The sequence below is a fragment of the Sinohyriopsis cumingii genome, chromosome 11 (genome assembly GCF_028554795.1).
Source record: "Sinohyriopsis cumingii isolate HCF-2022 chromosome 11, ASM2855479v2, whole genome shotgun sequence".
Lineage (NCBI taxonomy): Eukaryota > Metazoa > Mollusca > Bivalvia > Unionida > Unionidae > Sinohyriopsis > Sinohyriopsis cumingii.
The window spans coordinates 42,957,583-42,980,480 of record NC_142971.1 but is presented as its reverse complement, the minus strand read 5'-3'; the positions used below and the strand labels follow the sequence as shown (position 1 = coordinate 42,980,480).

General features: G+C 35.2%; 1 protein-coding gene across 2 annotated transcripts in view; it reads left to right on the top strand.

Annotated features, from left to right (window-relative positions):
- Positions 1-22,898, top strand: part of LOC149788020 (synaptotagmin 2-like) — a 68,772-nt gene that overhangs the window by 10,030 nt on the left and 35,844 nt on the right. For both annotated transcript variants that reach the window (XM_089974289.1, XM_089974290.1), the window contains exons 3-8: positions 3,469-3,666; positions 5,118-5,375; positions 6,352-6,525; positions 14,585-14,661; positions 19,154-19,283; positions 20,926-21,054. In XM_089974289.1, coding sequence (XP_089830415.1) covers positions 3,469-3,666; positions 5,118-5,375; positions 6,352-6,525; positions 14,585-14,661; positions 19,154-19,283; positions 20,926-21,054 — 966 coding nt within the window. The remainder of the gene's footprint in view (positions 1-3,468; positions 3,667-5,117; positions 5,376-6,351; positions 6,526-14,584; positions 14,662-19,153; positions 19,284-20,925; positions 21,055-22,898) is intronic.

Below are 22,898 nucleotides of genomic sequence, written 5' to 3'. Positions count from 1 at the left end.
CTGATTATTATTCTCTCTTATTCCTCCAATTCCTTCCCCTGTTCCTTCTGACTTTTTCCAAATTCCTTCTCCATCTTGACTTCTCTATGCTCCTCCTCCTTTTCCACTTTCTCCTCCTCGACTCCTTTTCCTCCTCATCCTTGACTCTCTCCACAGACTAGACTTATTGACTCTGACTGCTCTGCTAGTCTCACTTCTGTCTCCCCTCTTAGAGACTCAGGACTCAACTGAGCTGGAAGTTCTGTCACCCAAAAAGCTTCCTTTACAAAGCTTTGTCTTTCCTTAGAATCTCCTCTCTAAGTTTTACCACCAAATTACAAGTGGCTTCCTCAAAGTAACCCTATATTGCTCAGCAATTTTCCTAGGCAAGACTAAATATTTACTTTTTAGTTAGAAGTTATCACAATTTTGATTGGGTGTCGCTGTGACCCGATCCAATCAAACTTAGCAATGTTCTTCTTGCTGTCTGTCCATGTGGGGATGGATTTAGAAGACGCCCCATTTCCCTCAAGGGTTCTTCTAATCTTAGGACTAAGCTGTAACACATAGGTGGGAAATCACTCAGTCTGATGCCTGTGCTGAACCAAGATGCCAGGTCTTCTCTCTGGTCACGGTAACCTTGCATAAGAGATTAACTCTAGCCTGTGGCAATATTTGGACATCAAAACATGGCTTGTAATGATACCTTAGTTAATACACCACTTATGAACTGGGGCTGAGCAAACATGACAACCTAGTATGCTTCTTGACTAACACAGCCATGAGACTTAGTATAAATCTAGTATGCCTCTTGATTAGCACAGCCATGAGAATTAGTATAAATCTAGTATGCTTCTTGTCTAGCATGACCATGAATTTTAGTATGTACCTAGTATGCCTCTTGTCTAGCAGGAGATGGGATTTTGTATGAACCTAGTACATGTATGCCTCTTGTCTAGCATGAATATGCGAGTTAGAATGAACCTAGTATGCATCTTGTCTAGCAGATCGTGAGACTCATGTATGAACTAATATGCCTGTGATCTTGAGGGGCCATGAAATTTAGTATAAACCTAGTATAAACCTAGTATGCCTCTTGTCTAACAGGACCTTAAGATTGTGATTGCAAAATATTATGGAATGTTGTTCATAGTAATCCCAGGTCAAGAACTATTCAACATATTCTTACTCAATTTGCTAAGTTTGTGACAGTGTATGTGGGAGTTTTTGAGAATCAGTAGTAGTTAGATTTAATAGTGACATTTAGAGAGATATTTCTGAGTTAGGCTTTTAATTTGGACACTGGAATAGTGTTTCATTGTGACCAGTTTGGAGTTACATTTTAATTTTTATTCAGATAGTCTTCCATTGTGGATTTTTTGTCGGGACTCTAACTTGAATTCATTAGAACATTTCATTACTAGGACTTCTAAAATTTAATTCTTGGATTATTCTTGGATTATTTCTGAATTTGATTTCTTGAAACTGTAAGTTCTTATTTTTTCATTGTTTTTCCAGGGAAGTAAATTTTTTGTTAAAATTTTCAAAGCTTGTTGTTTTCACTTTTTCTTTGTTACTGTTTATTAGAGCCTAAACACATAACATAAGAAAAGTTAACAAATAATAAAAAACATAATTAATCTGAATGTTCAATTCGGCATGTTGAATGTATTTCATATATCATATTCATATATCATATTCATATATCATATTCATATATCATATTCATATATCATATTCATATATCATATTCATATATCATATTCATATATCATATTCATATATCATATTCATATATCATATTCATATATCATATTCATATATCATATTCATATATCATATTCATATATCATATTCCAATGGAAGTTCTGTCAATATGTTGTTTGCATTATGTGCAAAGAATGAAATGCTCCCCCTTGCTGTTGTCCTTCACAAAGCAAAACTCCATCAACCAAAGAGTTCTGAATTTTTTTGCTGGGCTTTGCATGCTTTCCTGATAGCCTGTTGCTTCCTAAATTGCCTTAAAAATTAATCACACTTGAACTCAATTCTGACAGTTTTAAATAATCATGTAAAATCTGACTTAAAAGAAATGTTGCCGCTGTTCACAAACTTGCCAGTAATCTTTTTAATAGATGGCTTAACATTCTCATTCAAGACAATAACGTGTAGCAACTTTTGTTTTTCTAAATGCATCCAACATCTCTTTGATTTACTGTAACTTAAAATGAATTGGGTTGTTCCACTTTGTGAACTTTACCTATGCATATTAGCACAATGGGCTCCCCTACAGCAGTCTTCAGAGGACTTCAGCACAATGGGCTCCCCAACAGCAGTCTTCAAAAGACTTCAGCACAATGGGCTCCCCTACAGCAGTCTTCAAAGGACTTCAGACACCACCCTAGCTATTTCAGCCAATTAAGTAATACTTGAAATAGTGGTTGTTTATATGTGACTTCTTTGCCTTTTAATTGTCTCTATGAGAATTTGTTGTATAATCTGCCACAAGGATAGTTTTACATGAGCTCTAAGGGGGACTGTTTACCTTTTATACATGCTACATGTTACTGGCATATACTGAAGTGGAGTGTTTTTTTTTTTTTGTGAAGGTTACTCAGTCTGAAAGCTGTATTTTTCAAAATATGATCATGTCAGGGCCTTTGGGAGTAAAAATTTGTGTATTTTGCATGACACATTATGTTATAGCAGATGTGTATGGCTTGTGTTGATCAACTTCATATCTGTATCTTTACGTGAGATGTTGCTTGCATTGACCAAGAAGGAATAGGATTTCAGGATTCGGCATAATCATATAAAGGAGTTATTGCACCATGATGCAGATTTTCTCTTAACTTTGAATTCCAATACAAGTTGTTCAGTCAATCTGTTTAATGCCAAGATAGCAAATTGATGTGAATGGGACCCATTGCAGTGCACCCAATGCGTTGTATAATAGATCAATGTTTTGTTGTGATTAACAGATGAAGACAAAGCTTCAGTTATAATGTATTTTTTATACTACTGAAGATTCTATTGTTGTTATGGAAAAGGGCATGTCTTTTGTCTCATTTTGATTGCAAATGTCAGGCTGTTAGCTGTAGGGAAGAATTATGAATTCTCCATCAATTCCTTCAAGTGCAAGCCATCATCTCTTCATTCAGGTTATGTTTTTAAAAAATATATCTTTTGACTAAAGAAGGAAGTAAAAAAGAATGAAGTATTTTTACTATTGTGCACGAAAGTGAGTACTTTGTGAAAATAACTTTATAGTTAACTAGAAATAGTTATTCTCACCAATCCTAATTCAGGACTAAGACTCAAAGTTTTTGAGCTGAGAGTGTTAAATTGTTCCAGATTTGGAGTCCATGGATTCAAGTTTTGATATTGTGTTAATAATCCTGGATCCTCAAGCAATGTAATGGTAGTTCTGGATCTATGATCTTCTCAGTAAATGCAGAATCCGCTATAAAGTTATTTTCCTTTTTTCAGCAAAATGCCCAGATTTTAAAAGGTATGTTCAAGAAGCTTGATCCAACAGTGATGCAGGTTCCAGGTGAAGACAGAGGAGAAATAGAACTTTCTTTCAAGTATGACTACGCCAAGGAGACCCTCATGATTAAGGTCATCAAGTGCAGAGATCTGCGTAACAGGGATCTGCGATCCAAGATGTTCGAAACTTTTGTCAGGGTGAGCAAGAGATGAGGTTGAACTTTATATTCATACCATTTACATGAAAGAACTCATACCTTTTTGTAAGAAAATCCTTAAGTCTTTTCAGAATAGGCTGTCTTTGCTTGTATAGAAATAGTTGACCGACATAATGTATATTGAATATCTTTCACGTCTGACGTATTTCATAGTCATAAACTAGTATCTAATTTTGAATATTAAATGTCAACCACATATTACCTACTTTATACAGTTGTAAACCAGTATATTTTTTATGAAATTTTATGAGTATTCAAATAATAATTGCATCTGAAATAGTTTTTACTACAAAGTCTACAGGAAATATGTTTAACCAGTCCATGAGGCTGCAGGTCACATAATATGTTAAAACAGTTTATAAGGCTGTATAAAATATAAGATGTTAAACCAGTCTATGAGAAATTAGGATCAAGCTTCAAAGGAGAATTGAGGATTTTTAGTTCATGAGTTGATTTGGATTTAGTTTTAAAATTGAAAATCAGGTAAACTCAGTGAATACTGGAATCATTGCTAAAGAGAAAATTATATGAGAGGTGTGCATCTATGTAAGTTTTCATTTCATGAGCAATATATTTTATTATTGTAAGCAATGTCCCTATTTTATATCTGTCTAGTTTACCGTAGATGGCATAATATGTGAAGTGAAGTTGAATGGAAAATTTATGCTGGTAAAAGAAAAGAAGTAATTTAATTTTTACAGTAAAAACTTAAATAAAAAAATCTGTTATATGTGGATTTTGAGATGCCAAAATTTAAATGCATTTAGTGCCATATACTCCATTTCATTAGCTACAAACTGGTTGATTTGATTCCTGAATATATACAAAATTAAAGAATCAAAATTGTCTTATTTTAATGATTGTTCCATCTTCAACCTACACAGTTATTATTAAAAGTATTATTTTATGTTACTTGAAATCCTATGAAGTGTTATAACATGATTTTAATCATTAGAATTTCAAATTCGGTGGTAGTCTCATCTGCTGTGATATCCTATATGAGGGTCTGGTACATTGCTTCGTATTATTGTTACTGATGGAAGGTGCTTTGGTTAAACATTGTAAGCAAAACTACAAAATAGTTCTCTCTATCTCATAGCTTATCTTCAATCACTTGTACCAGAATTTCTGTTTACATCTGAAGAGGAAATCATTCATCACATTCAGTAAAATTAGATGAAACTCATCATCACAGTGATGTTTTAGATCACATCATCTCGTCAACCAATCAAACTTCAGTTAGTTTTAAATATTTTGGGAAAGCCTCCTTCTGGCAAAAACAAGGAAGACTAATTTTTTGCCGGATCTTTGTGTGGTGGCAATCACATAGAGCCATGCAAGGGTTCTGTTGAACAAGACAAGTTCAGTACAGCATTTCATTCACATATGGTTAACATTAATTTCAAAACATTTTTATATATATAATAATAGCTCCAAGTAATGCCTGACCATCGCAGCCAGGGACCCAGGATGACCAAAATCATCAGAAACAACAGTCCCCGCTATGATGAGATTTTTACCTACAAGATAGATGATGCTGATCTTGGTGAGACCAAATTGATTGCACAGGTTGTGGATCATTCACTTGGAGGGCTTGATGAGATATTGGGGGAAATAATCATTGATTTGAGGAATTTCAACTTCCGAAATGATCCTGTCCATACTGCCTGGTATTGTCTAAATGCTGAGGTAAAGAAAGTACTGTCAAGTAAACACTGGAATATACAAAATATATTAAATATAAGAAACTTTGGTTGATTGTTTTTGCAGATATGAGTTTCCATCTTATCAGATGTTTGTGTTAAACATGACATTTTTGATTTGTCAGAAATATCATCTCTCACTCACTGATTTCATTATGATATACATGCTGTAGATCTACTAGTAAAAAAATGGAATATATTAGGTCAAAGACATGCCAAATTGAACTTAGTGATAAATGGAGAATCAACTAGCAGTATCACAGAACTAGGAAATTATCAGACATTGCCATAATCTGAAGTTCCTTCTTTTACTGGTAAATGTTGCTGTATAAATTAACCTATTACATGTATAATTGTACATTGCACTCAGTAACATACTTTTTTTGAATTTATTAGGAAGAATATCTGATCTTAAGCATCAGAAACTTGATAAACCTCTAAATACTTTTTTGGCCATTATTTTATGAATATTTAGTGACAGATTAGTGTTTGGTTCACATTAAGATGAAATATTTGTAATCTCTATTTTAAGCCAAATAAACATTGACCCATGAATTTCTTTTTTATGTTTATATATTTAGTAATGTTTTATTTCTGTTGGATTGCATTACCACTTGAAAATATAACATCCATAAATGCTCTTGACATTTTGTGTGTGATTTTTAAGTGATGTCTTAAAAGTAAACAATGTTTCCTATTTCTTTTCACAACTATATGCATAAAATTAAATACATTAGTATTGATTGCTCTTAGAAACCCTTGTTTGATATTTAATTCAAGCAAGTTAAAAGCAAAATTTGGAATGATAATCATTGTTTCATCATCTTTTTTTTCCTTACATTTAAATACACAAAATTGAATCTCAGTAAATGTTAATTTATCTATCCATTACTGCCTATCACACTTTCATTTTATATTCTCTCTACACTTTCTAAGGGATACCACTATACGTCTTGTTTCAGACTGACTTGAGCATTAAAGGTGAGCTACAGATCAGCATGGCCTTTCAGGCCCCCAACACTCTCCTTGTCACTGTCCATGGTGCCAACAACCTGTCCCCAAGAGATGAGGATGGTCTGGCTGATCCCTTTGTCAAAATCTCCATACCTGGCACACACACCCTGCATCAGACAAAGGTAACAGTTAGGATAACGCTGTATCTGAGATCACAGATCAAGGTCTATGTTGTTTGTTCTACTGATTAATCCTAGCAGTATGTTTTAGACCCTGATCTGCTGGTGCTTTATGTGATGGCAGATCTGGGTTAATATTGTTTGCAGTAGGGTCTGATTTATACTTATGTATATATGGTGCTGAGTGTTCTTTAAAGTAAGAATAACAAATTGTCATGCTTTTTTGTGCAAACATTTGCAAATTCATATGGCACTCCCTCATTATAATGCTGTCTATTGGACCTGTGTAGTATACAGACATATAGTGAGGCTGCCTTATTATGAAGTATATGATACACATCATTCTACTACTTAACAAATACAGGGCCTGGTTTAGATCATTTTGGCAGGGCCCCCTCGATGTACATGCAGGGCCCCCTGTGAGCATGGCTTATGGAAATAACTTTGAAACAAGTTTTTTATGATATTGAACTTAAAATTTTCTTCCATCATTTTAAACTTAATTTCTCTCTATAGATATATTTTTAAAAATTACCAGTGCATGGGATCCCTGTAAGTATAGGGCCCAATTAGGCCAAATCAGTCCAATCGGCCTAAGGCAGGCCCTAGAGCCAATCATACCCGACTTATAACAGGAACTATGCTATAATGAAAGGCAATATAATGAGAGAGTGCTGTGTTCCTTATTGTCATGATCACTGCTGGAATCATGTCCAACCAAGAATTGAACTTGTTGTTTCAGTCATCTTGACCTTTCATTCCTTTTGGCTGCATCTTGTATTTGTGTAAAACTGTATATATGAATTTAAATGTCAGCATTTGTGATGCAACCGAACTAAAATTTCAAGACTATTTTAAGTAACGGATATTTTTCCCTGAAAATGTTATGCCAAATTGATTAATTTTTGTTCCCACCAAAATGATAGGCCCAAGACCCATCCCTGTCATCGAGGAAAAATCTTGGTAAGTTGAACCTATATAGAAAATTAATAGTCAGTAATATGGAGATAATGGCTGTACAGTTGTTTGAAATCAGACATGAAGAAACTCCAGACTTAGGGATAGAGATGCAGTCTAGACCATGTACACCCTCCTACATGCTACATGTTGTTACAAGTGACTAATAGAGGCAGCCTGTTTGCCATGAGTTGTTCCATGTTGTCGGAGAAGAGGATTGTGGGATTGGAGCAGAGGTGAGGTCATTGGTTGCCACCCCAATTCAGGACACTACTTTGACCTCAAATTCAGCAGGATGGATGATTAGAATGATCAAGTGGCAAATCACACACCAAGCTAGAGGGGCTATTTTAATGAGATTCAGTTTCACTGATCTCCAGACTCTTAAAGGTCATCGAAGGAAATGGCCTCTGAAGGTCATTTGAGTAAGGATTAACTTCAGTATATCATGCCCTGGCATGAGAAATGCAACATGTTAGTATAAATAAATATGTCCAGTTCTTGAGCTTTGATGTGGGTGGGGAATATGAGTTATGAAATAACAGTCTTCCTTTTTGCAAAAACACACAAAACACATTATTAATAGTTGGAGATGTACTCTAAAATGGATCAGGGATAATTCAACCAGTGACTTGGAACAGGAGATAGTTTCAGGTCATGGAAATATGTCTTGATTTCTCATTATTGAGTCAAGTGATGAGAATGAAAAGCTATCACTGTTTATGGTAGAAAATAACTAATTCAAAATTCTAGAGGGAGATCTAAAACATGAAAGAGGAGAAAAGTATGAATTTTCCTGAAGCCAAAAAATATGTGATAGCTTCAGCTCCAATAAACACTGCTGGCAAACCTTACACTAGTTTATTGAAGAAAACACCTTCCACAAATTCTGTCTGCACCCAGAGAGGTGTTGCCTGACCGTAGTATGAAACCATGTTTACAGTCATGACTCCTAAACCTGTGTAAGCAGTCATTTAAACTAAGATTGGAGCAGAGATGGAAATTACTCAGTGTAAAGTGTAACAGGAAAGAATTCCAACACTAAAAGAGAAAACTGGGCAGATTCATCCCAAAATAAGCATAGCAAGCCACTTGCCACAGAGGTCTTTGTTACATTGTCGCACATCAGAAACACACAAATATAGGCAAGAAACTAGTTAGATCTGGACTGCCAAAAGAGCAGTAAATGACTAGCCCCATTGGAATGCATCCTTGAAATTGAACAAAGATCAAAGTTTTTAAGAAACTGTTAAACTTCTACAGCTTTACAAGAAATAATTTGCCTTCTTCTAGAAGCATCAAACCTGTCTCTTGCCAACACTGCAAATTTCTCACTTACAAAATCACCATGGAGGTCATTAAAAACTCCCAAAAGTTTTATCTGATATTTGATAATTTAAAAGGCTGATATCAGTCCTCTCATTTTTCAGATTAAATTCAAGAAATAAGAAAATCCTTTTGAGCCAAATGGTTCTTTATGCAGACAGATTGAAATGGAGACAAGGTTGCAGCTGCTATAACACCCCAAAAGTCTGTCTACAGCCAGTTATGAATTAGACTTTCATGCTGTAATATCATAAATGACTGTCTACAGCCAGTTATGAATTAGACTTTCATGCTGTAATACCATAAATGACTGTCTATAGCCAGTTATGAATTAGTTTTTCATGCTGTAATACCATAAATGACTGTCTACAGCCTGTTATGAATTAGACTTTCATGCTGTAATACCATAAATGACTGTCTACAGCCAGTTATGAATTAGACTTTCATGCTGTAATACCATAAATGACTGTCTGTAGCCAGTTGTTAATTAGACTTTCATGCTGTAATGCCATAAATGACTGTCTACAGCCAGCTGTGTATTAGATTTTCATGCTGTAATACCATAAATGACTGTCTACAGCCAGTTATGAATTAGACTTTCATGCTGTAATATCATAAATGACTGTCTGCAGCCAGTTACGCATTAGACTTTCATGCTGTAATACCTTAAATGACTGTCTACAGCCAGTTATGAATTAGACTTTCATGCTGTAATACCATAAATAACTGTCTACAGCCAGCTGTGAATTAGATTTTCATGCTGTAATACCATAAATGCCGGTCTATAACCAGCAATGAATTAGACTTTCATGCTGTAATATCATAAATGACTGTCTACAGCCAGTTGTGAATTAGACTTTCATGATGTAATACCATAAATGACTGTCTACAGTCAGTTATGAATTAGACTTTCATGCTGTAATACCATGACTGTCTACAGGTAGTTATGAATTAGATTTTCATTCTGTAATACCATAAATGACTGTCTATAGCCAGTTATTAATTAGACTTTCATGCTGTAATATCATAAATGACTGTCTACATCCAGTTGCCAGACAGACTCTTCTGCTTTACCTCAGAAAATATAGTCATACTTAAATCATTGCATTTGAAACCTCTACCGAAACTTATTTCACCATCTTTTATGATTTACTTTCCACACTGAAAATCTTATATTTTAGTTGGCAATTCCTTTATAGCCCAGTCCTACAGAAACACAATCTGCTGATACAGTCAGGAGAAAAAGCATATTCAGCTGTTGCAACCCAGCCACAAGGATAACATCAAAGCATATTAAGCTGTTGCAACCCAGTCACAAGGGTAACAGCAGAGCATATTCAGCTGTTGCAACCCAGTCACAAGGGTAACAACAAAGCATTTTCAGCTGTTGCAACCCAGTCACAAGGGTAACAGCAAAGCATATTCAGCTGTTGCAACCCAGTCACAAGGGTTAAAGCAAAGCATATTCAGCTATGCAACCCAGTCACAAAGGTTACAGCAAAGCAAATTCAGCTCTTGCAACCGAGTCACATGGGTAACAGCAAATCATATTTAGCTGTTGCAACCCAGTCACAAGGGTAACAGCAAAGCATATTAAGCTGTTGAAACCCAGTCACAAGGGTAACAGCAAAGCATATTCAGCTATGCAACCCGGTCACAAGGGTTAAAGCAAAGCATATTCAGCTATGCAACCCAGTCACAAGGATAACAGCAAAGTATATTCAGCTGTTGCAACCCAGTCACAAGGGTTAAAGCAAAGCATATTCAGCTATGCAACCCAGTCACAAGCGTTACAGCAAAGCAAATTCAGCTCTTGCAACCCAGTCACAAGGGTAACAGCAAATCATATTTAGCTGTTGCAACCCAGTCACAAGGGTAACAGCAAAGCATATTCAGCTGTTGAAACCCAGTCACAAGGATGAGAGCAAAGCATATTCAGCTATGCAACCCAGTTACAAGGGTTAAAGCAAAGCATATTCAGCTATGCAACCCAGTCACAAGGGTCACAGCAAAGCATATTCAGCTGTTGCAACCCAGTCACAAGGGTAACAACAAAGCATATTCAGCTATGCAACTCAGTCACAAGGGTAACAGCAAATCATATTCAGCTATGTAACCCAGTCACAATGGTTACAGCAAAGCATATTCAGCTATGCAACCCAGTCACAAGGGTTACAGCAAAGCATATTCAGCTATGCAACTCAGTCACAAGGGTTATAGCAAAGCTAATTCAGCTATGCAACTCAGTCACATGGGTAACAGCAAAGCATATTCAGCTATGCAACCCAGTCACAAGGGTTACAGCAAAGCATATTCAGCTATGTAACCCAGTTGCAATGATAACAGCAAAGCATATTCAGCTATGCAACCCAGTCACAAGGGTTAAAGCAAAGCATATTCAGCTATGCAACCCAGTCACAAAGGTCACAGCAAAGCATATTCAGCTGTTCCAATCCAGTCACAATGGTAACAGCAAAGCATATTCAACTATGCAACCCAGTCACAAGGGTTACAGCAAAGCATATTCAGCTATGCAACCCAGTCACAAGGATAAGAGCAAAGCATATTCAGCTATGCAACCCAGTCACAAGGGTAACAGCAAAGCATATTCAGCTATGCAACCCAGTCACATGGGTAACAACAAAGCATAATCAGTTATGCAACCCAGTCACAAGGGTAACAACAAAGCATATTCAGCTATGCAGCCCAGTCACAAGGGTTACAGCAAAGCATATTCAGCTATGCAACCCAGTCACAAGGTTAACAACAAAGCATATTCAGCTATGCAACCCAGTCACAAGGGTAACAACAAAGCATATTCAGCTATGCAACCCAGTCACAAGGGTGACAACAAAGCATATTCAGCTATGGAACCCAATCACAAGGGTTACAGCAAAGCATATTCTGCTATGCAACCCAGTCACAAGGGTAACAACAAAGCATATTGAGCTATGCAATCCAGTCACAAGGGTGACAACAAAGCATATTCAGCTATGCAACCCAGTCACAAGGGTGACAACAAAGCATATTCAGCTATGCAACCCAGTCACAAGGGTTACAGCAAAGCATATTCTGCTATGCAACCCAGTCACAAGGGTAACAACAAAGCATATTCAGCTATGCAACCCAGTCACAAGGGTAACACCAAAGCATAATCAGCTATGCAACCCAGTCACAAGGGTAACAACAAAGCATATTCAGCTATGCAACCAGTCACAAGGATAACAGCAAAGCATATTTAGCTATGCAACTCAGTGAAAAGGGTAACAGCAAAGCTTATGTAGCTATGCAACCTAGTCACAAGGGTAACAGCAAAGCATATTCAGCTGTTGAAACCCAGTCACAAGGATGAGAGCAAAGCATATTCAGCTATGCAACCCAGTTACAAGGGTTAAAGCAAAGCATATTCAGCTATGCAACCCAGTCACAAGGGTCACAGCAAAGCATATTCAGCTGTTGCAACCCAGTCACAAGGGTAACAACAAAGCATATTCAGCTATGCAACCCAGTCACATGGGTATTAGCAAAGCATATGCAGCTATGCAACTCAGTCACAAGGGTAACAGCAAATCATATTCAGCTATGCAACCCAGTCACAATGGTTACAGCAAAGCATATTCAGCTATACAACCCAGTCACAAGGGTTACAGCAAAGCATATTCAGCTATGCAACTCAGTCACAAGGGTTATAGCAAAGCTAATTCAGCTATGCAACTCAGTCACATGGGTAACAGCAAAGCATATTCAGCTATGCAACCCAGTCACAAGGGTTACAGCAAAGCATATTCAGCTATGTAACCCAGTTGCAATGATAACAGCAAAGCATATTCAGCTATGCAACCCAGTCACAAGTGTTAAAGCAAAGCATATTCAGCTATGCAACCCAGTCACAAGGGTCACTGCAAAGCATATTCAGCTGTTCCAATCCAGTCACAACGGTAACAGCAAAGCATATTCAACTATGCAACCCAGTCACAAGGGTTACAGCAAAGCATATTCAGCTATGCAACCCAGTCACAAGGGTGACAACAAAGCATATTCAGCTATGGAACCCAATCACAAGAGTTACAGCAAAGCATATTCTGCTATGCAACCCAGTCACAAGGGTAACAACAAAGCATATTCAGCTATGCAATCCAGTCACAAGGGTGACAACAAAGCATATTCAGCTATGCAACCCAGTCACAAGGGTGACAACAAAGCATATTCAGCTATGCAACCCAGTCACAAGGGTTACAGCAAAGCATATTCTGCTATGCAACCCAGTCACAAGGGTAACAACAAAGCATATTCAGCTATGCAACCCAGTCACAAGGGTAACAACAAAGCATATTCAGCTATGCAACCCAGTCACAAGGGTAACAACAAAGCATATTCAGCTATGCAACCAGTCACAAGGATAACAGCAAAGCATATTTAGCTATGCAACTCAGTGAAAAGGGTAACAGCAAAGCTTATGTAGCTATGCAACCTAGTCACAAGGGTAACAACAAAGCATAATCAGCTATGCAACCCAGTCACAAGGGTAACAGCAAAGTAGTTAAAGCTTCTGTGCAGTCACCAGTTTCTGAATGAACGATTCTATATTAGGACATTAGACATTAGATTGGTTGATATTTTCTAAATACTTGGCTAAATATGGGGGATTAAAACTCCACAAACAAACTTCAAACATCTAAGCCACCATCAGAGAATAAATGACACAGGTGAGATGGTTTTGTATCACTCACGTGTCTATACAACACACATACCCGATTCTTGCATGAAGGTGAACCTCAACCAGTGTACTAATGCAATTATCCATTAAAAGTGAAACACATTCCTGAGGTGTATTTACATAAATTTTATATCACAAAATTTGAATCTTAGTTATTAAAGAATTTACCCATACAACGTTTTTGGTTTTTTAAATACTTTTTAATGACCTTTGTCATTTTTTAGCTCTTATATTTTATGAGAAAATATTTGCTTTTATTTGGAAGGATTTATCTTCCTGAGGATTGTATCAATTTTAACCTTTTTATTCTAACAACCTTGTTAATATATTTGCCTTTTATCTTAAAGGATTACATACTTACATTTTGGGTCAGGGAAGGGTTTATCTGTGTTTTTCAAAAATATCTTCATTTATGTTCGTAACTACACTTTTAATCCACCCTATGTAGCCAGAATTGTACTGATGTATCATACATACATACATAACACTGTACATACATACATACATACATACATACATACATACATACATACATACATACATTTAATGTTTACCTCATATACAACAGTGAAAAAGGTTAGTGATGAATTGCATTTTTGCTTCTTCGTCAGTTTTGACCTAAACATATTCAACCATACCTGAAAGCCATGGTTATTGAAGAAAGTTTACATGACTTTATTGTATCAAAAATAGCAATAAAATAACATTGAACTTTGATATAGAAGATATGAACATGGATTAGAGAGATGAATGCTTTGTTTCCCATTTTATGAAAAACTGTAGTTTTCTCACTTTGTATAGTGTTTGTATTCATAGTGTTGCAAAGTTTGATTCCTACAGAAACTTTTATTATTTTTTTCATTAATTTTTACACAAAAAATAGTTTATATTTACTTTTCTTTCCTGAAAAAAATGGAAATAGCTGCTGAATGAAAGTTGTATTGATATATCATGCAATTTTAGTCTTACTGCATATTAAATGTATTTCCTGTGAGATAGTTTCTTACAAAGATAAGGATCTCAAATGCTGAAATTATCTTTGTTCTGTTTTTTTTCTAACAGGTATGTGAAAAAACCTTGGATCCAACATGGATTGAAACCTTTGAATTTGAGATGTATGAAGAAGAATTTGAGAAAAGGTAAATTTCTTGAAATCATTCCGGACAATATGTGGTTAATTACAAACAGTGCTTCTGCAATCTATTGCCCATTTTTGAGGGCAGTAGGAAAATGACAGGAAATTAAGAATGGCTTAAGATAGAAATTTACCTGTAAGGTATGCATTGTTTACATTTGTTTCATTAAGAAGTCATAAGCGATTAAATATGGCATGTCTTCAAATTCTTAACATTAAACTTTTTTCCTCTTCTAAGACAAAGGTTTGTGTACATGATAGCAGAAACTATAATTTTCATTGGCGCTGGGAGAGTCACAACGTAATAAAGGCATCAGAAATTATAGACAGTATATTGTAGGTTGCTGTTGCAAATTTTAATATTCGACCAGCGAGAGAGTTCTTTTTATTTTGAAAATATGTTAGAATGTTTGCTAGAATGTAGGTTTTTTATCTTAAGGAAGGAGAGTCCTATTAAGGGTCCTATTAACTCAGTTATTAGAGAGTCTGACTTGTAATCTAAGAGTACTTGGTTTGATACCCCCTATAGTCTGAATATATCTCCCCATTTGTTTGCACCCTCATACCGACTTCAATAACTTCGACGTGATAAAATGTGCACAGAACTTAGAAATTACATTCATTGATTTATAATTTTGACTGTGACCAGAGTGGCCCTAACAATGGTATTCTCTGTGCCTTTCATGCTTAATGGCCTTTCCATAATAACATGATGCCATATTGCATACACTTTGGGCAAGTCTGTTTTCCTCAGACAACAGGTGACATAGTTCAACCTAATTTGATAACTGCTGGATAATTCCGTAAATTACGATAATGTTGTGAGTTTATAGTTATATCTCTTTGCACACATGAACAAAGAAAGTACAATGCTTGTTAAATCCACATGAAAGGCAAATTTGTAGTTGCGTTATTTTTCTTTGCTTGATTTAACGTTGTAAATATTGGAAGCAGACATTGTAGCATTTTCCTTCTATGTACAGACATGTGTAGTCATGCATACACTCCATCACTGAAAATGGACTTGTCCAGGAACTGGAAATAATTGGTGAGCAGGGTTGTCTTTTACACTGAAAACTTCTGTTTGTTATGAAACAGGCAGACGATAACGGTGTTAGGGGCCCCCTGGGCGTAATCAGGTTTGAAATTATAAATCAATAAATGTACTAAGTTCCATGCATCTTTTATCTCATTTGTGCTTTTCATTTTTTAAATCGATAGGGAGGTAAAAACAAATGGGGAAGTATATTCAGACTATAGGGGTGCAACAATAAAACCTGAAACTGTATCGCAGTATATTGCAATATACCAAACCCACAGTGCAATAAGTATTCCAATACAGTAACTCATAATGAAAATTTAAACATCTCTAAATAATGTTAACTTTTAAGACTTAAATGGTAGTCAAATGAAAGTATAAAATTATCATAAAAGGTCTACAAACTTCTGAAAGCAATCAAATTATCAGCAAATAAAAATGTCACTGCCATTTCTAGTTTATTAGTATTTAATTTAAACTTCACAGTTTTTAAAGTCTCAATATACTTGTACTATCGTTTTTAATTTGTTTAGCAAGCTATTTATTGTGCCTCTGAGAATGCATCAAACAGCTAAGTCACTGAGACTAATTCAGGGTGTATTTGATTATGGCAATTTTTGTACATGGGTGTTTTCTCAGTGATTAGGTACTGTCATTTTAAACATCCCTGGAACATGCAGAGCTTGTATCAATAGTGTGGTCTCTAAGTATCAAATGACTTCTGTCATACAGAATGCTTGTGTCAAGAGTTATATACTTGGGACTAAATTATCAAAATTAAATTCTTTAGTATAATTTGAACAAATTTAACATTTTATTTACACATATTTAGTCAGTTTGTTTGCATAAAATACATTCATATACTCTTTTTTGAAAAGGCTGGGATTTTCATTACACAGAATAAATAGATATCTTGAAAAAGGTTTAAGACTTCTGACAAGCTTCAAATTTGTTGCTTTTCCTTTTGAAGGCAAAATGTTGGCTAATTTTATTAAAAGATTAATAATCAGAGGTTCAAGACTTCAGATTTGCTGATTTTACTGTTCATGGTAAAATGTTTGACTGTAGTGTTGATTCTTCTCTCTGTATTCAGGTTGTAGATGAGAAGTTGTTGTTGTTGTAGGGTTTAATGCCATTTTTCAGCACACAATAGGCTATACATGGCGGCCAGTATTAATTGTGGAGGAAGAAACCAGGAAATCCCTAGAAAGAACCACCGACCCTGGAGTAGCTACTGGCAAGCTTTCTCATATACCCACATTGGCCAAATCTGAGACTTGAACCCATGCAGACAGAGGTGAGATGGCAGTGATGGTGAGTGCTTTAGACCACTCGGCCACATGGGGCCCCATAGATGAGAAGAGCTTATGTGATGATCTGTTGACTGTATCATCCACCTATAGTCTTTTATCTCTCCATTTGCACATTATTGTTACCTCTACTTTTCCTGAACTATTGAAAGAATTCCCTAGAAAATTTACTCACACACATTCATCCCTGGATCTTGTTCATCTTAAATGAGATCAGCACCCTTTGGACATCCAATATGGCCACCATGGTGGCCATCTTGTTATTATAGGTTCACCACTAAAAGAGTTTTGGTGCTAAATGAAAATGGTACTAATCAGACATCCAATATCATGTTCTTGATAATCATCTTGAAAATCTTGTTTAATTGATACTTCTCCTAAACTGATAATCAAATTGACATGGTTTTCTTCTAAAAGACTAATCAGAACACCAATATGGTTACCATGGTAGCTATCTCAAAAATCTTGTTTTATTTCCTTTTATTTAAAGTATATTTACATAGACATTGTATTTTATGACATCTTGTTCATCCTGAATAGAAATGGTGCTGATGATTGGCAGTCATCTAGAAAATCCAAGCCAACTAATTAACTGCTAATCAATGCTCAGTTGTGACTGAATGAGTGATAAAAGTTAATCAACTACTGACACAAGAGTGCATATATTCTGAGTCATCTAAATTTATCTTGATTAAAGCCCTTTTGACATTTCATCCCACCTATATTATCATTCCAACATTATTAGTCTTAGGTGTGAAGTACTTATTTAAAGTATCATAATAATATTTTTATTGTTACATACTTTTTATGTTCTTGAATATGTCACCTGTGAAAAAATGTTAATATTTTACCTAATTACTGATGCTGATTGTCAGATCCAATTAATTCACATGCTACATATTTTTATTAATATTTAGTAACCTGGTGACAAATTTTCCAGACAAAATCTGTCCCCAGATAATTGATATTTTGCAGTCATTTCTATTGTAAATTATGCTGATTGAACAATCAAAATGGCTGCCTTGACAACCATCTTGAAAATCTTTTTATTGCTCATTTTCCCAAGAAGATTGACATACTGAGACAAGGTTAATTGTTCATACTAAGATGTGAAATTTAAAGCAAACAAAATTACTTTGGGATGTGGAAGTTTAAAAGACTGTTTGAAGACAAAATTACAAAACAAAAAAAGAAATATTTTGGATAATGATGTCATAGTGGCCATCTTGAAAATCTTGTTTCTTATTGCTTCTCTTGCACACTAGACACTTTTTGCAATATTTAGTTCTTTCTGAATGAAAATGGTTCAGAACTGATCAGCATCATATCCCCACTTCTGTGAAGGAATTTTGACAACCAGGCCTAATCGACATTAGGTCAAGTCAGACGTCATTGCTATCATTTTTGTACTTCATTGTACAAATGTATAAAAGTGAATTGTACCCGGTAACTAGATATTGATGTTTTTTGCACTCTGTTGATAGCATGCTGACATTATTCTTTTTAATATACGAAGTTTTGACTAAGGTTTTCATCTGCATTGGCTTGTGAGCATGATAACAAAAACAAGTATAAATATTTTTGAAAGACCCTTTTGTGGATATAACTGAAGAATACCTCAAATGTTGCTGCTTAAATAACTGAAGTTTATTTTTCCCCAAATTATTAATTATGGATTTAACGAAATTTAGCATGTGGGCATATCTTGACTTTGTGTGAGACAAATTAAATGAATTTCTATTCATGATATCAGCTTCAAGGTCAAAGGTCATGATAAACAATTTTGTGATGCACTTACAGACACCTTGTGAATATTGGAACTCATATACAAGACAGTATTTTTGTTACCAAATTTGGTATCTTGGACATGAAGATTAGAGTTAGTTTCAAAACGCCATAGTTAAAAAGAATAAAAGGACAAAAGATATGGATTTCTCCTTGGTTCATGGAAATTATTTGCAACCAGTAAGAGTGTCAGTCCATCAGTGTGATTGATGGACTCTTGTTCTGGTAATTGCATTAATTTTCAGAGGAATAAAGATCCTTGGCAACCTATTGAACAATTTTACCTTTTGTTTTCTCATGGAATATATTTAAAGTCTGAAACTAAATATTCATTACATTGTGAAAACATTCTGTTCACTCAGGTATGTGGTATTCCATGTGATTGACAAGGACACGTCCAGCTGTAATGACTCACTGGGACAGGTTGTAATCAGTCTGAAGGAATTCAATCGTGAGACGGGACTCAGAGGCTCATTCCCATTGGGCGACCTGGTATGCATGCTTATTACATGGTATTTGTAATGGTCAGACAATGTTTGTTGTCTCATCATACATTGTGGCAAACAAACCTCTCAGTGCCATAAGAGCACAACACTTTTGTAACAGAACAATGATTTTGTATTCAAATCCATGTACAGTATATGACACACCTAGTAAGAGCACTCAGTAACACGCAATATATATATTTGTTTATATTTATGTGTGTGTGTGTGTGTTCAAGTGAGCTCTGTTGTGCTCATCTGTTAGCAATTGATATTTCCAGCTTCTTCTAAAAGAAAAGGCTTCCATCGGAATTTGACCAAAATTTGAAAGAAAGCATTCCAGCATGAATCTCTTTGGAAGAAGTATTTTGGCATGAGGGACTTTCACATTTGTACAAATGATGCTAACCATTGCTAAAAATATAAAAATCCTATTGAATGACTACTTGACAGAATTTGAACAAATTTAACTGACAGCATTTTGGTATGAGCGGCTTTAAGCTTGTACAAATGATGCCTACGTTCTAAAAGTTCTGCTGCTGCTTCTGAAACAAGAAAAACTTTGAATTCCGTCTTCTGACTAGCAAGTTTACCAAATTGGACTAAATTTGACAGAAAACATCCTGGCTTTGATTGCTCTTCATATTTGTAGAATTGATGATTCTGATACACAATCAGATATGATGGTTGTTACTAAAAATAGAACAAGTTTACACAGCATTATCAGTTTAACAGAATTTCACCAACTTTAGAGAGAAAGCATCCTGGTAGAGAGGCCTTTTAATGATATGTAAGTTATCAATACTTATCTGTATTATTTTATTCAACTAAGATTTCTTATTTCGTGTATGCATTTGTCTATGACTATCCTTTGCCCTTAGTACATTAGTATCTTAATGCAATGGGAAACATTAGTAAACAATTTATTTGAAAATGGAGAGTTTCCCAGTTTTCAAATGTAATTTAAAATTAAGTTTAGAGGTTTCTTGATAGGATTTTACACTCAGGTATTTTTCCTTAAATGTTTTGTATTGGTTTTTTAATCTAAATCTCATGGGGACAGACTCCTGTTATATTTGGTTAATTAAAATTTAATACATTTCCCTGTCATTATAACACTATTGATGGAAACCTTGAGTATACTACCTTATAGTCACACTGCCTTATAATGAAGTATATTGTGTTATAATAAAGGACCCTATAGGGAGGGAGTGATATAGTGTCTTACTCTTAAAGTAAATATTGACACATTTTTCAGCATTTTTGTTCTTTTAAATGCCAGATTGGTGCAGTTGGATATGGTTTAACATGAACCTTGAAGAGATAGAAAATAATTTATGAACAAAAATGTAATTATCCAGTTATCCTTTTACTACACTCTCCATAGCTGCCTTGATCATGTTGTTACTATGACTAAATATGGATTTAATAATAATAATATTGGTTTTCATGTATCAGACTTTGAGCAGACATTTTATAATTGTCAGGAAGTCCCATCCAGTATGAAGGAAAAAAAATTTCTTATGGATTTTAAAAAGTAGAAAGGTAAGTTATATTACATTTATGTTGAATTGGAAACTACAATATTGAAGTGACCATGGTTTCCTTTTTATATATGAGTGTCCATTAAGCAATTTTATATCAATCTCCAGAAAAATATGAAGCACTTGAGGAGCCGAATGCACACCAACAAGATGGCTGAGGAATTTAAAGAGGCCCTCCTGGCACATTCTCTAGCTAGAGTTCCTCATGCAATCTTCAAGTCCCACTCAGGCGAGAAGGTATGGAAATTCTGTTCTTTATATATTGTTATCACTCTGTGCTCATAAACGTAGAAACAGAAAAGAGTGAAAACCAACAAGTTTTGTAAATGTCAGCAAATATTTTTTTTACCTTGAATACAAAGTGAAAATTTAAGAAGAACATTCAGTATTTTGAATTAAATCTCAAAAAGTTCTAACAGTTCTATCACAAGTCAAAATGTATGAAGTTCCAACTGAATTCCAGTGTTATTAAAAAAAAATCTGATATTGAATGTGTTGATGTGCTTGTTGTATCAGCTGTACTAATGTGCCAATGGCCTAGATTGTGGTGATATGCTAAAAGTCTTTTGATATATCACAACAATATAATCCAAAATTTTCATGTCTGAATTCACTATGATTCCATATTAATGTTTTAATCTACTTTATAAATATTTTATAATTCCAGTGAATAATAATTTGAATAAATAAATCCACACAAATGTAAAAACTGAACACAACAATAAGACTGACACTGCTTCAGATGTTAAGGCAAGAATTAATAATTCTTAGGTAAACAAGATTATATACCCCTCTACTTGACGTAGGTTGCAGTTACCATTTTTCTGAAAATACTCTGTCATCTAATCAGACATTTCCATTCTGGAGGTTTCTAAGGTCAGAATCAAACCTGTATCTTTAATTCAAGTTGAAGTAAACATGTTTACTACAAACAATGATCTAAATATTTAATCCACAGTGTTAGAGACATATTAGCTGTGTATTACGTTGTTTGCAGATATATCATTAGCTTGATTTTGGACAAGGTCAGGTTCAAAATACAGTTGTACATAACATAATCATTAAGAAAAGCCAACAAACAATAAACATAACAATATGCATGTACATTATGTGTATACATCAGAGATCTTAAAATGACCACATTTTTGCCAGACACTGCCAACTAATGAGTCAATATTACCTAGATTTTATTATTATCGCCCAACACTTATTTACAGACCTGATGAAATAAGACTCTATCATTGGACTTGAGTGGAAATGCCCATTAATCAAAAGGCTGTGTATCTTTGAGATAGTGTGACAGGATGACTTGGGTGGAAATGCCCATTAATCAAAAGGCTGTGTATCTTTGAGATAGTATGACAGGATGACTTGGGTGGAAGTGCCCATTAATCAAAAGGCTGTGTATCTTTGAGATAGTATGACAGGATGACTTGGGTGGAAATGCCCATTAATCAAAAGGCTGTGTATCTTTGAGATAGTATGACAGGATGACTTGGGTGGAAATGCCCATTAATCAAAAGGCTGTGTATCTTTGAGATAGTATGACAGGATGACTTGGGTGGAAATGCCCATTAGTCAAAAGGCTGTGTATCTTTGAGATAGTATGACAGGATGACTTGGGTGGAAATGCCCATTAATCAAAAGGCTGTGTATCTTTGAGATAGTATGACAGGATGACTTGGGTGGAAATGCCCATTAATCAAAAGGCTGTGTATCTTTGAGATAGTATGACAGGATGACTTGGGTGGAAATGCCCATTAATCAAAAGGCTGTGTATCTTTGAGATAGTGTGACAGGATGACTTGGGTGGAAATGCCCATTAATCAAAAGGCTGTGTATCTTTGAGATAGTGTGACAGGATGACTTGGGTGGAAATGCCCATTAATCAAAAGGCTGTGTATCTTTGAGATAGTGTGACAGGATGACTTGGGTGGAAATGCCCATTAATCAAAAGGCTGTGTATCTTTGAGATAGTGTGACAGGATGACTTGGGTGGAAATGCCCATTAATCAAAAGGCTGTGTATCTTTGAGATAGTGTGACAGGATGACTTGGGTGGAAATGCCCATTAGTCAAAAG